Here is a 16658-nt window from a genome sequence, read left to right as displayed (position 1 = left end):
AGCTGCTTCTGATGAATTTTCATGTGCTGAGCCTTCCCAGAGAATTTCTAATTTCTGAAATACATTGCTTATTTTCTCCTCTTTGGATCAATTTTTCTTCCCTCAGAAGTAACTGTCTTGTTTTTACCAAGAACATAACCTTATCTTCAGAATGTACAAAGTTGATTTTCTCATGAGATCATGGTTAGTGCTGGATAGGAATTATTTGGGAAGTTTTTTGTGAAAAGTTGTCCATCCCCTTCTTGTGGGTTTGCAAATACAGAAGTGCATAGGGCAGCATTTGAGACGTGGGAAATGAGCTTAAATGAGCTTAATGTTAGGTTTACAGATTGCATTACCTAATTAAACTGGCTTTATGCACTTACCACTTTGCAGTTAAGAGACTCAATCTTTGTGAAGTTACACTTACATAAATTCATTTTCTAAGGGGAAAATGTGTGTATGCGCGGTATTCCTTTCAGTGTGTATGAGTGGGGTTTGCTGGTTGTGGGTTTTTTTTTGTTTCGTGTTTGTTTTTAATAAGGTTATGAATGAAATTTTGTCTTCAGTTTTAAGGGTGGTAGATTAAAAATACTTTCCTTCTGTAGGTACCTAGAGAACAGACTGTTCTTGGGAGTGTCTGTTCTAGAACAGGGTTGCTTATGAGATAAGAATACAAGTTGTTGATAGTATCTTTACTTAGATTTTACAGCCAAACACATTAAATTTTCAGGGTATTTTTGAGGAATTTCTAATAGAGTTCAGTAAGGCATTGACAGGCTACCACTTTCTCTTGGAACAATTCTTACCTTACTGGAGTTTGCAGTCAGATCAATGGTTTTGGCAATAGCTCTCTCTACATCACAGAAGCTGTACAACTTTTCCTCTTCTGCCCTTCATTCTTTTTTTATCAATGTGAAGTAGATCTGGCCTGATGGGGTGAAACTAGTAGTGAAAGAGGACCCTGTTTCATTATGATCTAGTCAGTCTTTGGCAATAACTCTGTTCTTGAAAACAGAGTTCAGGACTTCTGGATTTTATGTGATTTCTCTAAAAGATTGTTCAATTATGTAGGCAAAGCTTACTAGATTTCTTCACAGAGGATTCCATTCAGCTTTCATTAGCAGTATTAATATAAAATGCTGAGCTACACAACTAATTCTATTGTGGTTTATTATCAGATTCTTGTCTCATCTGTCTTCTTAAAAGTTTTTTGTTCTTACTAGTATTTGATTTTGTGCACTAAAAGCTAGTTAAAAGAAGAAACTGACCCAATCCAAATTGTATCTCACGTTATTGTAGATAGTTATTACACAATATAGTTTAACAACTATTTCCAGAAATTTGTAAAAATAATTTCTCAGTCCATGTCCTCTTTGCTTAAATTTGCTTACACCAATTCTTCTGACTTTTTGAGTGTGAATAAGTACGATCACTCCTTCTACAGTAAGTGTAGAGGACAGTCATGTTTTTAAGACAGGAAAGCACTGTTACGATAATATGATCTGAGCTTTATAACACAAGCCTAATAGTCAATTAGCTTCATTACAGGGTAGTGATTTTTAGGTACTTTGGTCAGTAATATTAACTAGTTTTGTGCTGGAGCAAGTGTTGCATAGCAGTATCAAGTTACAGTGTAGTCATTGTTTGGTGGCTGTCTTGGACAATTCAGGAAGTTGCTTTTCTTTACCTGCCTGGGTTCCCAGTTCAAAGATATGTTTTCTCAGTGCGTATTGAAAGAAAGGAAAAGTCAGCTATGTTATTTTTTACTCTTTCAGTGTCCAGCTCCTGATAACTTGTGCAGTATGTTTGAGTGATCAGTATTTGCTTAGGAAGGGATGCTCAAAGTTTGAACAGAAGTTTATACTAAAAGATGTTCATGGATAGATTGCCAAAAAATAGAGAAAGCACCTGTTTAGTTGAGAAAGAGCATGTAATTTTTTTTCCAGAAATATCTGCATGTGCCACTAGAATATTTCCTGACATTTGTTTCTTTTCTTTCTCAGTGTATTTCAGGAAATGGAAAACTTGCTTTTGATCAGTTTTATTTTGTTTTTTTTTTTTTTTGCTCTACTCTTAAAACAAGTAGAACTGGAACCTTTATTTTAGAGAGTCTATGATCTTGTTGTTACATAGAATGAGGTCTATGCCCTATGTATGATTAGGGTCATGGCTGTAATTGGTTAATCCTCATCCACATAAAATTATTTTATTTTTTTGTATGTTTTTTTGTGTTTTGGTTTGGTTTTGTTTTGATTTGATTCCTCTTCAGAATATGTAGAAATAAATATTTAAAGTTCTTTGGTGCAGCCGATCACTGCTCTCATCTTCTGAGCAGGCTTCTGCCTGTCAGCAATTAAAAAATATGAGCATTGATTGTTTGGTTAAATGCTTATGTTTCATAAATCCTGTAATTTAATTGTATTTTTAAAAATAAATATTCTATGGTAGTATCATAGCCATTACTGTTTTAATAAGTGGGGGAATTAGTAGGCTTGTGCTTAAATGTTAGATTTTAATTGATGTTTCCCAAAGATGATCTAAAGCTTTTTCTGTATTCTAAGTGTCTGTGTGCTATCAGTACTGCAGGTATACTTGTAGTCAAATTTCTGTACTCTGTAAATGACAGAAAATATGGTATGCTTTTGCCCAGACAGTCCTGAGGTAAAAGGTTCAGCATTCATGACAAGTGAGACTACATAGTCTAATTAGCAGTCATTTGAGTGATGCCTAATACTAAGAAAACTCTCCTAACTGAGTTCTGAGAGAATGGCACCTCTGTAGTGAGGCTTAAACAGGTGGTACTTTCCATTAACTATTTAGTATTGCCCAAGGCCATCTTCAGTATTAATGGCAACTATGCCATGCATATAGATAGGCTGTGGTGATTCATTCTATTCAAGGGTGGTGCATGGATAGATATCATTGAACAGTTCTGTTCTGAAGTAGACCACTGAACATCCTTAAAACTATATATGCAGCAGATGCTTGGGAGACTTGCAGTGGTTTTCTATTTTATTCACTTCTGTTGCTTTTGGATGTCGTGGATAGTTCATTTTGCAAATACTCCCTTTCTACTTACAGTTGCTATAATACGAAAGGTTTTTTTAAACCCAAAGCTCTCAGAACATGAATTTACAGTGGTTTTATGACAAATAGCTGACAATTTAAAGCAGATCTAAAGATACTTGTAGTTGACTAGTTTGTAAGAAGGAAAAAAAAAAGAGGGTAGTGATTTTTCTAGACTGATTATGTCTAGATCTCATAATCTTATATATGTATTTAATGAGAAAAAAAGACTGAATACCACTTCCAAAAACACTTACATTCTTAATATACTTGATAGAAAAGGGATCTGCTGATAAAGGATAATATTGTGTGTAAAAATATCTATCTGCAATTTTATTTACCTGCATGTTTACCAGCATCTTCTTTGTTTGCTCTTATAAATACAAATCATTTTAGACCATTTTTAAAGCATTGCAAATTTAATGTGTTTACTCTGAAACTTTTTAACATTTTGCTTGGACTGTAAGAGCTCTTAAATTGATATACTACATGTTACTACCACATTTGGCCTTTGTTAAGATAATTAAATGAATCTTCAGAATTATAACAGCTTTATTTATATTACTGATTGCAATCCAAACTTTATCAACCCTGTATTTACAGAGAGTGATAAGCCACGAACAGGAGCGGGTGAACCAGTTTTAAGTTTGCACTATAGTACAGAAGGAACAACTACAAGCACGATAAAGCTGGACTTCACTGATGAGTGGTAAGAAGTTAATTTTGGTTCTGATTGGTTATTTATCAGCACATATCACTAACAGTTGTCTGTCTTAGATACAGATATTTTTCCATATGGTATATCTATATTTTTAGGTGTATATAGACAATTTGAAATGGCTTTAGTTGTTAATACATTCAGAACATAAAGGGCATACTTTAACATTAAACCTTCATGCAAAAGAGTGGCTTTTTTTTTTGTGATACTGTGAATCTTTTTAATTTGAAACATGTTATCTTCATCATACTCTGGCATAAAATCAGTGTTCACTATCTTAGTAGGGTAGTACAGTGATAGAAAGGTGGTCCTGGGGCTAACTGGCCTGACTGACTTGGTTTTATATCAAAGTCTATGACTAGAGCATCTCAGGATCTCCCAAAACAAGCACAATCTTTATTTTCTCTCCTCTTATTTCTATTTCTTTGCTTATGTTTTCAAAATTATTGTAGAAGATAGTGAGTAGAAATGCTTGCTGCATTTGTTACATGGCTGGAGAAAAAAAAAAACAAAACACACAAAAACCAACCAAACCCACCAGATTTAGTTACTTTAAAGTTCTGTGGCTGTAGACATAAAACATACACCTTGCCCATAGCAGTTCGGAAGCTTTAAACAGGGCTCTGTATGTTTTCATATCTGAAATACTACAACAGTTATGTTCAACCAGTTTATCAGACTCTTTTTCTGTTTAGAGACCAAATCAAGCTTTGACAGAATTTTGCAAATGTTTTGCTTATTTGTTCTAGTTGGGCTTTTTAATGTAATAATAAAATATTACTACCACTGTATCACAGAAAACAAATATTATTAAACATTGACACTTTGTTTCTGTGTTTATTTTAGAACAAAATTTGAAAATTGCATTTTACACTTTAAACAGTTAATGACATAAGTGATGCTGAAGATGGTAAATGTGCATGAACAGCTGCCTCAGAAACAATATTAAGAAAAAATAGGGTGAACAGGAAATGTAGATTAGGGACAGGAAAATTACCTGTTACAAAAATCTGTAATTGTGGAAGTAAATACTACTAGTAGTGAAAACTACTAAAACTTAATTTGACATACATATTAGTCTAATAGCAGGTATTCTACCAAATCTCTTGGGCCAAAGGGTAGCACCATGTGAATGACAAGCATCAAATATACTATCAAAGGAGAATGAAGGAATAAACATCATGATCTTTTCAGACTAATGGTAGCAATATTCAAGGCTTTAGGACAGAAAAGTGTATTAAAATAAGCAGAACATGGGAAATAGATTAAAATTGGGGAAGTAGAATGCACGTAATTCAGTACCTCTTATTTGACAGAATAATGGGTTATAGAAATGTACATGGTGTAATAGAGAAAAACTGTCTGAATTTCCATAAAGTATTTGATACTTTCCTGCATTATGAACTTCTATTCAAGGTGGTGATAGATCAATAAAGAAACTGAACATAGTGGTAAACTAAATTAATGAAGCTTTTGTAGTGGGTAGTCTAATGTGGGTAGCGAGAAGAAGGAGCATTCTGTAGTGGAACAGAGTTGCATGGCATTGTCAGTTCAGAGGCTAACTAAAAATATTGTTCCAAAGAATACAATAATTAAGTAGGATGGAGTTCCATATAACAAAATGATGCAGTTGAGGACAAACATCAAAAATCTGCTCTGAAATTTAGGTGTTGTGAAAATTAAATGCAGAAAGACATGGACCTACCAGTCACTTCATTCTCAATATAATGCAGCTACTTGAAGGGCAGGTATGATCCTAGATGTTACCAGCTGGGAAACCTCAGCAAAGAATGAGAATTGCTGGTGCTGCCGCTCAACTCTGCTTTGCTTTGTGACTTAGAATGCTGTGTGCAAACTTTGTCGTGCTTTCAAGAAAACTGATTCAAATTGGCAGGGATTTAACGAAGGGTTATGAAGGGAACTGGGGAAACAGAAAACCTGCTATGGAATCAGACTGTAGGGCTTAATGCAACAAAAGCGCAAGATGTTATTTGGCTCTCTCAAAACCATCTTTTTCACATAACCGCTAGTGTGAAAAATAACACTGAAGTAAAAATTAAAATGCCTCAAAACATACAGGAATGAATATACCTAGAGAATTTTATCTGAATCAGATTTTAAATTGGGTTGGTTAAGATTATGCCTTAGTGCTCAGCGACAGTTGTAATGACTTTAGTTCTTTGAACACTTATGCTTGTAAAAAAAAGTGTAAATAGTGTAAATCCTTCTAAGTTCTAACAATATTTTGAAAAGCAATGAACAAATCCTTTAAAGGTTCTGTGATGCAGAGGAATATGGGGTGAGTAGTGATGGACATAATAAAAGAAAATTTTGATTTTGCTGTGAAGGTTGTTAGTTGTAGTTGCTGCCAGGAGCTATTGAATTGTGAGGTTTCAGTGAGAATGGTGATGATGGGTAGGCTGTGCTACTGTAAAGATCTCATCTATTTATATTCTTTCTAAATTTCATTTTTATTTTTTACATGTTATGTTGCCAGGAGCAGCACAAATTCAAGCTCTAGAGGAAGTGGAAGTCATTGCAAAATTGAAGGCCAAGATGACTCTGTAAAAACAAAAGCTGCAGAAGAATCGGGGCCTGAAGATGAAGAAACAAGTAAGATACAGCATTATTTCTGTAATGCTAAGGTAAAAATTCTGCTTTTGTATGTCCCTGACTACCATTGAGCAAAACGGGTTTCTCATATACATGCATATGAAGGCAGAATACAGCCATAATAGAACATGAAATTTTTTAGGAAAGAAAAAGGTACCAATCTGAAATAGTTGCAAATAAATATAAAGAAAATAAACTTGTCCTCTCTTCAGTTCTAAAACCCTTATTCTTTTTTCTTAAAGATGTACGCTGCCCCAATTTGTATAGAAAAATAGAAAACTGCATTTTGAGGTCATAAATGAATACTAGGTATTTTGTTACATTTCTTTCAAGCTTTCACAGTATTTTGTCACACATGGTTGTCTTGCTCAATTTATTGCCAAAAGGCAAATGACTGGTTCCGGCAAAATCTTTGTCTTCTTAAATCCCTTTCAATAAAGGGATAACTCAATTTCTGTCTTCAGAAATAATAGTTTTCAGTAAGCAATCAGCTGCTTCAACATTATTAAAGCTTTTTTTTTGCAGCTAAAGTTCTCATAGCATAAGATATTAAGTATATTAAGGACAAAAAAATAAATACTTCTTTTTCTTTGTTAGTATATTCACCTGGGCAACTAGATCAATTTATATCTATACACTGACTTTTATGAGTATCAGATTGATATCTGGGATTACAGTAAAATAATACATGGACTTCGGAAGGAATTGATCTAGGAGTCTAGTACCTAGTCCTAGTATCTAGTATCTAGGAGTGCTAGTATCATTTAGATTTGCTTATGTTATAGATGTGCATCTAAATGAAATTGTGATTTACTATAAAGTTGTTTAATTTAGGAGTTCCTGATGCATCTCCCAAGGAAGACGCAAGTGCTGAAGAACTGAAAACTACAGATGAAACTGTAGAGACGACAGAAGCATGTATGTATCTGTACTCTTTCAAGTATAGTTACATGAAGAAGTAGAGAATGAAAAACTAAATTTTCAGTATAATCTCTATATGCATAATTTAACTTCTGTGATCATTTATAATGTCTTCTGAAATAAGTTAGAATCATTAATGGTGTGACTTATTTTCCCCAATATTTTCTGTTAGCTGTATCGGATAAACCTGGTCCTGAGCATTCTGGAATCCATCCAGAAGAAAATGACCCCAGTGTTGATGATGTCTCTGGAAATGTAGAGGAAGCAGCCTCCTGTGAAAAAAGTGTGAATCAAGAAATGTCAAGTCAAAGTACTGAATCCACTGCCAACTCACTTGCTGTAAACAATGAACCTCAGCCACACCCAGAATCCTCAGGGCTTGCACCTCCAGATGAGTCCTCTACTAGGACCTCAGCTCTCCAAGAAACTGATGATAGTGATGATGATCCTGTTCTGATCCCAGGGGCAAGGTATCGAGGAGGACCAGGACACAGGTTAGGGGAATACCAATTGCTGTTACTGCTTGGCAAAATTTATTTTTTATTTATGGAATATCTAGAAACCCATGCCTTATATCCTTAAATAAAATAAATTATTATTTGACAACTAGCCAACAGATTGATGGCAGAGTCTAATTTGCCAATATGTAAGATATTGATATATATAGAAAGAGATATATCACTATATTTTCCCTAGGCAGGCAAGTTCCTACAGATCTAATACCTGCTCTCTGCCTGCTGAGTACCCCAGTGCTAAATATTGGTAGTTCATTTTTTAACATTCTCCCTTTAGTGGGAAATACAGAAAGTTCATAGATTTGCACACAGGTACATGTTCTTTTAACCCTACCTTAGGTGTTCTTCAGCAAAGCAAGAGCTTGTAACTGTTGTTCAGCAATGCTGTGTTTGTCTGTAATACATACATTAAGAGCGATGTGTTCAATTTTTCATTCATTTTTTTTTTCTGAAGGAGAAACTCTTAATACTTTTTCTTTTGTTGGTTAATGAATATCACAATGTACAGCAGTAAAACAAAAAGATTACTGGTTGTTGTGATTAATAAAAGACACATTTAGTAAGCTTGATTTTTTTTTTTTTTTTTTTTTTTTTTTTTTCCCTTGTAAAATATAGCTGTACATACTTGCTTGATCATTCAGTAAACCCCTGATTTGGTGTTGCTGGTTTAATACCTTTGTTCACTAAATTTGATACTTGGACTTTGTAAAAGCTGTAATAATTATTTAAGCAACATCTTTATTCTTAGACTTAAGAGAATACCTCCTTTACTTGTTTCAGGTCTTATGTAACATAGTGTCAGATGCTTTACCTTTACTCCTATTCTGTTCAAAGGCAGTGTTATCTTGATAGTAATTTCTTATGCTAGCAATGCAGAATCCTTACAGGAAGCATTACAATATGTATTCATTAAAAAATCAGAAGGAATTTTATAGTTGTGTTTAGAAAAGATTTTGACTAATATGCAGTTATAAAATAAAAAATCATAAGCCACTACATTGTCAGTAATGACAAAAATAAGTCAGTGGTTGCTTATTTCATGAGTAATTCTATTCAAGAAATGACAGTTTTTATGAAAGCCAGTATATACAGATTCCATCATAATCCATGAATTTTCCACGCAATACTAAGTAATTGTAGGTAAATACCTAATGGCAGAACTAGTTTCCACTACACCACCAATATTTATTATGATCTAATAATTGAAAAGCAAGCTGTGAAAGAAACGTGCAATTTTAATCACGTTGTTTTCAGGCAGGATTCTTAGGTTCTCTTCATGCACCTTATGTTGTCTCCATGATGTAATAATCTTCATAGTAATGTAGTAAGAATGATACCTCCAGGTATCATATAGCTGTTAACAATTTCCCACTAGTGAGGATATTTTAGATGAAGTTATACTTCATCTCACATGCTTCTTTTCCTCCTTTATGTGCAGCAAGATTTCTTCCTCTAGCAGTTTAAATTTACTATATAGGAAAGATCATTCAAGCAAATTAATGATATTATTAGAATTCCTTATGCAGCCCCCCGTTCTCTTATTCTTCCCTGAGATTTCTGACAAAAGTTGCTGTGTTGTCAATACTGGTTTAGGATTGTCTCCAGGCTTTCATTACTCAGGTTTAATGCTTGACCAGTTCATTTTGTTCTGCTTTTGTGTGTGTGTGCAAGCAGCAAATTTTTCTAGTTTTAAGTTCTGAGCAGTCAAATTATTTACACTACATTCCCTCCTTCCATTTTCAGGAGTTTCTAAATACCCTCTGAGATACTGAAGTAAGACATCTTGTGTGTGATCAAAGGAATTTGGATTTCCAGAGGGAAAACAGGCACTGATGGTCCTAAAGGCTAGCTATAAGCCCTCTTAGTATTTATATCCTGTATGAAATAGAGTGAAAGGAACTGGATGTCCTGTCTACTACTACTGTGAATTCCTTTCGTAAACTGATTACATTTATTTAAACTCCCTCTGGCTCATTAACTAGTGGAAAGATACCTCAAAACATTGTTGCTATAATGGATGTAAATTGACTAAAATTAGTAATTTTGTTTTGTGCTAAGATACAGTTTTGATTGAAATACTTTTTCATGCCCAGTACATATCATTTCAGTGATGTTCATCCTGTCCATTTTCAGCCTATATCTCACTAGACTGATTGCCAAGTTTTTCTCACTCTTAGCAGTAAAAAAATTGTGGTTTTCCTTCAGTCATGCTGATTCCTGTCTGTTCTCCTCCATGTTCCACTTATTTTGTGAATATGGTAGACCAGACTTTTATGCACACTGCACTGTTTGGCTTTTGCCAGGATTAATGGTATTATTGACTGTCTAAGAGAAGATTCTGTGAGATACAAGTAAGCTGTAGTTACATAATTCTCCTCTCTTGCTCTCTCATAGTGGTGGCTTGTGGTTCAGGCACAAGATCAGTTAGCATATTGGAGTCTTCCTTAGTTTGTAATTTCTAATTAATGTGTTCTTATCTTTCACCAGAAGGAAGCTCAGCAGTGTATGACTATCAATTTTATACTACTGCATTTCTACCCACCTCTTTTTCTCAAGGTCCTACAGTGCCCTCTATATTCATAAAGTTACCCAACCTTATATCCTTAATGCACTGCATGAATACATTCCTACGTTTTTCTCAAAGACGATTAGCAATATATTAAACAAATTGCCTGCAAGACTGGTGCTTAACTCCACCAGGATGCTTCCTATAGGCTTACATTTTCTCTTTTCTCACTTAGTAAATTGTGTAACCTAACAGTTCCTTTACTAAATCTCATTTCTCAAGTTTATCTAATAGTTTCGTTTCCAATACGTCATCCCGTAAGATAATTAATGGCATTAATATAGAAGTAATAAAGCAGATTTTTCCCTTTCTAGAATATCTGGAGTGGAGTTGCTTTGGAGCTTGTTTGTTTGGGATTTTTCCTTTCTGGAGAAGGTTATAAGACTAGCCTGCAACAGTCTTACTTTTTGTGAACCTATTTTATGCAGTGGTACAAACAATGTTGACTTCTAATTTTTGTCTGGGACATAAAAAGTAGGCCGTAGCCTTCTGAAACTGAATGCTAAAAGCTGTATGACTAATAAGTCTTTTCCAGTATATAGAATTACTAGTTTTATCAATAACCAATTTTAGGTTTCTTTAGGTCATATTTTTTATATTCCTAATAACTAGGTATTGTCTATATTGAGGAGAAACCCCACAGCTGGGGAAATGAATATAAAGGAAACTCTCAGAGTCATTTTCCCACTGTAAAGTACAATTTTCTCCATTGAGAAAGGAAGGATAGGCTTCTGATTCTCTACTCTGAAATCATGATCTTAAACTTCCTCTTAAGGAAAAGAAGTGGCTGAAACACCCTTTATATAGCTCTGTTGACAGTGCCTGCAGTTAAATAAATTGAGAACTTCCTGCTGCATCAGCTCCACTGGTCTCAGTTTAGTTGCAGTAAGATGGATATAGATTTCAGATTTTTGAATGGAATGTTTTCGGTTTTGCAAATCTAATATTTACAGAGCTTCCATTATTTGAATTTTGTTTTGGTACAAATCCAACTTTTAATGTTTTCAAACCAAGAGTATGGTCTCTTTCTTTTTTTTTTCTCTGGCATAATCTAAGAATAGATATGAGGAACAAATTATTTTTATGTATGCTTATTAATCTCAAAACACAATGAGGATAGATGGTTTCTCACCAACTAAGCTGAAAGTGAGCTGTTAGGAAAGACTATGCAACAGAAACACAAAGTTTACACCTGCTTTACTGTTTTGAGCAGGACTTGGAGTAGTAGCAGCAAAACGTGGAAAAACAGCACAATGCTTTGGTTGATAAATTTGCTAGGTCAGCTAATGTTGACTAGGAATCAGCTAGAAATAGTTTTCAAAAGAAGTAATTGAGAATGTGGTGTCTGACTCTTTTCTGAAGCATTTCGGTGGCCACTGAGCATCGCTATAGGAATGGTGAAGATCAGTGACTGAAAGAAGCTAAACAGTTATTTAATTTTTTTGTCATTGGGCTAGTCAATACATGCTCTTTTCAACAAAATGTATAAGGAGCTGTGCAGGTTATTTCTAAATGAATTAAAAAAAACAAACAACAAAACAAAACAACAAAACAACACCACCAAATAAAGCAAACCAAGAAACCAAACCAAATCTGTTTTGTACAGCAGAGCAATTTAGCTAGATACTCAATGGAGAAAATAACCTTCCAGGTATTTTAGGGAATACATAGGAAAAGATCCCTTTTTTTACAAATACGAGAAGATATGCAGATATTTAAATCCTTATGCATGCACATAGCATATCATATCTTCTTTAAAATTGACAAAGTCCAGCAAATTTAGTTGGAAGAGAGATACATGACTTGCCTTAGCACCATACTTTGTAATCTGGGGAAAAAGAAAAAAATCCATGCAAAATGTATGTTCTTGTTAATGCATCAATCTTAATTTTTACAAATTAGTCAAAATAAATCAGGGCTGTTTTCCTACTTCAGTGACTGAATTAACTGTTTGGACTTTGACAGAAGCTGGTCTATGAGCAGAGGCTAAGCCTGGCAAATGTTAAATTAGTAGGTTAAAATTTCAAACAAGATTGAATGTAAAATGGAATGGTTATGCAGCTGGTTCCACTTCTGCTATGATTTATGAAGAATGCATTTTTAAGATCAACTTTGGATACTGTTATGTAATCTGAATACTGTTTTTGCTGAATTCAAGGTAGTCTCATATACTAACACTGAGGAAGAGTCTTCTCAGTTGGAATACATAGAGCACATTTTGTAATAGATGCTAACCTTTTAAAAACATGATACCCAGCATTTTTGAATGACTTCAGTTGTTGTTCCCTTTACTAGATATAATATCAGAGGAACAGCGATAGGTGATAGAATAATGAGGTAATTAATTGTTTTCTTCCTCCCCTCCTTCTCTTTATTTCCATATAATGGATTTATCAGGTTCTTGGTTTTCATATCTAACTGGCATTTTAAGAATTGCTATACTTTAAATGCTATGAATTACAGAGCATATTGCTTGAGTTATATGCAGCTGCATGTATTGCATGGAAATTGAAAAGAAATGGCAGCATATATATTTAACAACCTATTAACCTTTTTATTGTGTGCCACAGAAATTAATGCAATTCGAAAAGTGTGTAGTTTGTGAAAAGCAAGTACCTTTTTTTTTTTATTTAGCTGCTGAAGAATGTGTTATATTTGCATGTGCCACTGCTGACTTGCTTTGCCTGGTAGTAAAAGACACCCAGTTCTGGACAAAAATATAAGAATACATGTACCAAAGACTGTTTCTATTTTTTTTCCTGAGCAAAGTTATGGAACTCAGCATAATTATTAAAGCTATATTTGATGATATATATTTAGCAAGATACATGCTAAATCATAATATTTCTTTTAATGAAATTAAAATGTCACTTGCTCTCATATTCCATATTGAAATACTTGAGTGAATTAATTGTAAGAACATGTAAGACAATTTGAGTAATCGTGTTTAGCCACACACCATAAGAGGGAGAAAACTAGCTAACATGATTTAATGCCAAAGGCTATATATAAGGGAAATGGCACAAAAATTCTGATAATGAAAATTAAAATCTTGGCTTTGTGTGGCTGGAAACGAAAAGGCTCAGGATTTGATTAAATAAAAGACTTAGGCCAAGTCCTATAATTTAAATGCCTTCAAGAAAATTTCTTTGTCTTACAGTCCAATCTTAGCTGCAATTCGAATACATGGATTTACCTTGGCAATTTTAAACATTCAGGAATCTGTATACTTTCTGTGCTTTTAAGTTTCATGATAGGCATTCTCACTGTATAAAAATGTTCACTATGGAGTTCTTCAGCTGTTCAGTACAATCCATGGGAATATTTGTTTCATATTGCTATAAATTTAATATAAAAATAAATAATGCAATCAGTATAGAATTTTTTTCCGTATATTTCTTTTTGATTTTCACTGTCATTCTGCAGTATATCAGGTGAAAACTTAAAAATGTTTTGTAGCTGAGAATACTTGAAATATTGATTGTGTTAGAAGGCTTGGAAATGACTTGGTGCATTGCAGTAAACATTTTATATGATTAGCGGTGAAATAACTTGGGCTTCAGGGCAGAGTCAGTATCCTGTTAACATGATGGTTTTGTCCTTGGTTTTGAGCTATCTTTTGCTTGAAATTTGACAGCAGCAGTAATTCTTTCCAAAGGTTCAGAGGCTTGTAAAGGAACATGGTTGCCTGGAATTAAAATTAGAAATTTAATACAATTTTGATATTTAGGAAAGAGTTCTATTTTAACATCATGGCTGTGGGTTAACCCCAGCAGGTGACTCTGCCCTACACGGCTCGGTCACTTGCCTCAGGTGGGATGGGGAGAAAATCTGAAAGGTAAAATAGTGAGGGAACTCATGGATTGAGGTAAATACCAGTACAATGGCTTATTAATTAGACACCTTCCTGAGCTGAATTTGACTTTGGTGATGAAAGCCAGCATGTTAAGACACATGGTTGGAATTCTTGGGCAGGAATGTGGTACCTGGCACGTGTATTCCTCTACACATACAGCAAAGAAAATACCATAAGGCACCAGAGAATTAGGTTCTAAATTAGTTGTTATAAGCCTTAGGTTCTGTGCAGTTGTTTTGGACGGGGAAAACATTTCAAATGAGGTCAACAAGAGGGGGAGAAAAAAATTAATTGAAAGAGCAGAAAGAAGGAACCAAGGTTTCTGGTACTTAACAAAGAGACAATGTTTGTGTGTAAGTAAATTTGGAAAATGAAGAAGTTACAAAAATCCTTAATTCTGGAGGAATCAATACTGTGCTCAATACTCAGTACAGAGCTGAGATAAGAGGGATGGTAAAAGGAAGCAAGTACAGGTGAGCTTTGCAGCAGCGAAGGAGATGATTGGTCTGCAATAATGGTGTTTGGAAGAAGCAAGGTTATCTAGGGTATCAGATTAATTTTACGGCAGCCACTACATCTGGACTTTTAGTGAAACAAAATTTGTAGCCAAATTCCTGTAGATTATTTACAAATTCAGTTGATGGATAGTTGTTTGGTTTTTCCTCTATTGGAAAATATGCCAGTAATTTTTACTGTCTTTCTTCTAACTAGTAGATGATCATAGTTGTTTTAAAACATGCTGGGCTAGTTAGCGAGAAATTTTTGGGTAATATGGCTTGGGAACTGAGGCCTGCAGCATGCTCTCTCTCAGAAAAAAAATTTTAAAGGGCAATATATGACATACTGTGCTTTAAGAAACTAGTTATTTAATTGTGCAAATTGCATTAATTTTAGTTTGTTGTTGTTTTTTTTTTAATCCTTATTGCACTTCAGAATTTCTAAACATACAGAAAATGTCTTATGTGACAATTTTTTTAAGACTTACCTTACACATTTACATTTTTTCCATTTCTCTCTGTCATGGTTTAAGCCCAGCCACACAGTCTCCATCTCACTCCCCTCCTTCCTTCCTGCCCTGCTCCCGGAGGGATGGGGAGGAGAATCGAAAGAATGTAACTCCCATGGATTGAGATAAGAACAGTCCAGTAACTAAGGTATAACACAAACCACTGCTGCTGCCACCAATAATGATAATGATAAGGGAAATAACAAGGGAAGACAATACAACCGCTCATCCCCTGCCGACTGATGCCCAGCCTGATCGAGCAGTGATCTAGCCCGTCCGGGTAACAGTTCTACATCCTGGGCATGATATGCTGTGGTATGGAATACCTCTTTGGTTAATTTGGGTCAGGTGTCCTGTCTCTGCTTGCTCCTGGCATCCCCTTCGCCTTGGCAGAGTATGAGACTCACAAAGTCCTTGGTCAGCGTAAACATTACTTAGAAGCAACTAAAAAAAATGGTGTTATCAGCTCTGTTCCCAGGCTGAAAGTCAAAACCACAGCACTGCACCAGCTACTAAGAAGGAGAAAAATGATTGCTACTGCTGAATCCAGGACACTCTCTATAATACATAGATGCAGATCAGCCTGCATCACAGGGGTTTTGTGGGGCTGTTTGTTTTGTTGGAGTTTTTTGAATCTGTGTTTTGTTGAAATAATATAATGGCATCACTTGTAAATCCCTATTCCATTTATCTAAGCCTTAATTTAAACATTTCATTATGTATGAATACATAATGCAACTTTATCAATTGATGGAGTTGCCTGAGGAGTGCATAAATTTCATTATTTGGCATTCCGTGCTTGGAAGAGTATGCAGTTTGGAAGGGAAGCAGCAGCTCACAGTCAGGCTTAACTTAGGCTGAACTTTGGAACAGTACAGACTGCCTGGTGTGCTTCTGTATCTACTTGATGCTTCAGTTGATTAGTCTACTATCTAAGCTTGTGTTGGTAAAACCAGCAATTGCTTATCATAAATACAAATGAAAATTAAAAAGCCACAAAACCAAATATGTTGGATTTCTTAACTGTTGTGGGTTTTTTTGGGGTTGCCTTTTTTTTTTTTGAGTGACTTAAAAGCATAGAAAATCTGTAGTTACAGAAAAGTTGTAATTCTCAGAAAGGATCCTTTTTCCTGTAATGTTCTTTGTTCTGAAATGTCATTAGATTTGGCTTATATTTGTATTTTCTGGACAAGACTTGCCTCTGCCAGGTTCCTGCCTTTAGCAGTGTGTTACTAGAGTGCCTCAGAATAGTTTCACATTTATATGATAATATATCAGTTATATGTGTGTTTGGCTCCATTCTCCTGTTGAAGGTAATCATTATCTTTACAAGGTAACTAAATATAAATCTCTTCATGCCTTTTAAAATAAGACCCAAAATCAGGATTTTAAATTCACAGCTGAGTTTACTCAGT

At 34.6% G+C, this 16658-nt stretch overlaps 1 protein-coding gene across 6 annotated transcripts in view; it reads left to right on the top strand.

Moving 5' to 3' along the window:
* The window catches only part of DCAF6 (DDB1 and CUL4 associated factor 6), an 82994-nt gene that overhangs the window by 51627 nt on the left and 14709 nt on the right, over positions 1-16658 (top strand). For 4 of the 6 annotated variants that reach the window (XM_061454443.1, XM_061454442.1, XM_061454441.1 and 1 more), the window contains 5 exons: positions 3652-3757; positions 6264-6379; positions 7214-7297; positions 7473-7794; positions 12677-12718. In XM_061454443.1, coding sequence (XP_061310427.1) covers positions 3652-3757; positions 6264-6379; positions 7214-7297; positions 7473-7794; positions 12677-12718 — 670 coding nt within the window. The remainder of the gene's footprint in view (positions 1-3651; positions 3758-6263; positions 6380-7213; positions 7298-7472; positions 7795-12676; positions 12719-16658) is intronic. The other 2 variants (XM_061454444.1, XM_061454440.1) reach the window with 1 other exon arrangement.

Source organism: Pezoporus flaviventris, unplaced genomic scaffold (genome assembly GCF_033815535.1).
Source record: "Pezoporus flaviventris isolate CSIRO_AGI_PZ_B2104156 unplaced genomic scaffold, CSIRO_AGI_Pfla_v1 ptg000015l, whole genome shotgun sequence".
Classification (NCBI taxonomy): domain Eukaryota; kingdom Metazoa; phylum Chordata; class Aves; order Psittaciformes; family Psittacidae; genus Pezoporus; species Pezoporus flaviventris.
The sequence above is the reverse complement of the archived record's forward strand: the minus strand, read 5'-3'. Positions and strand labels throughout refer to the sequence as shown.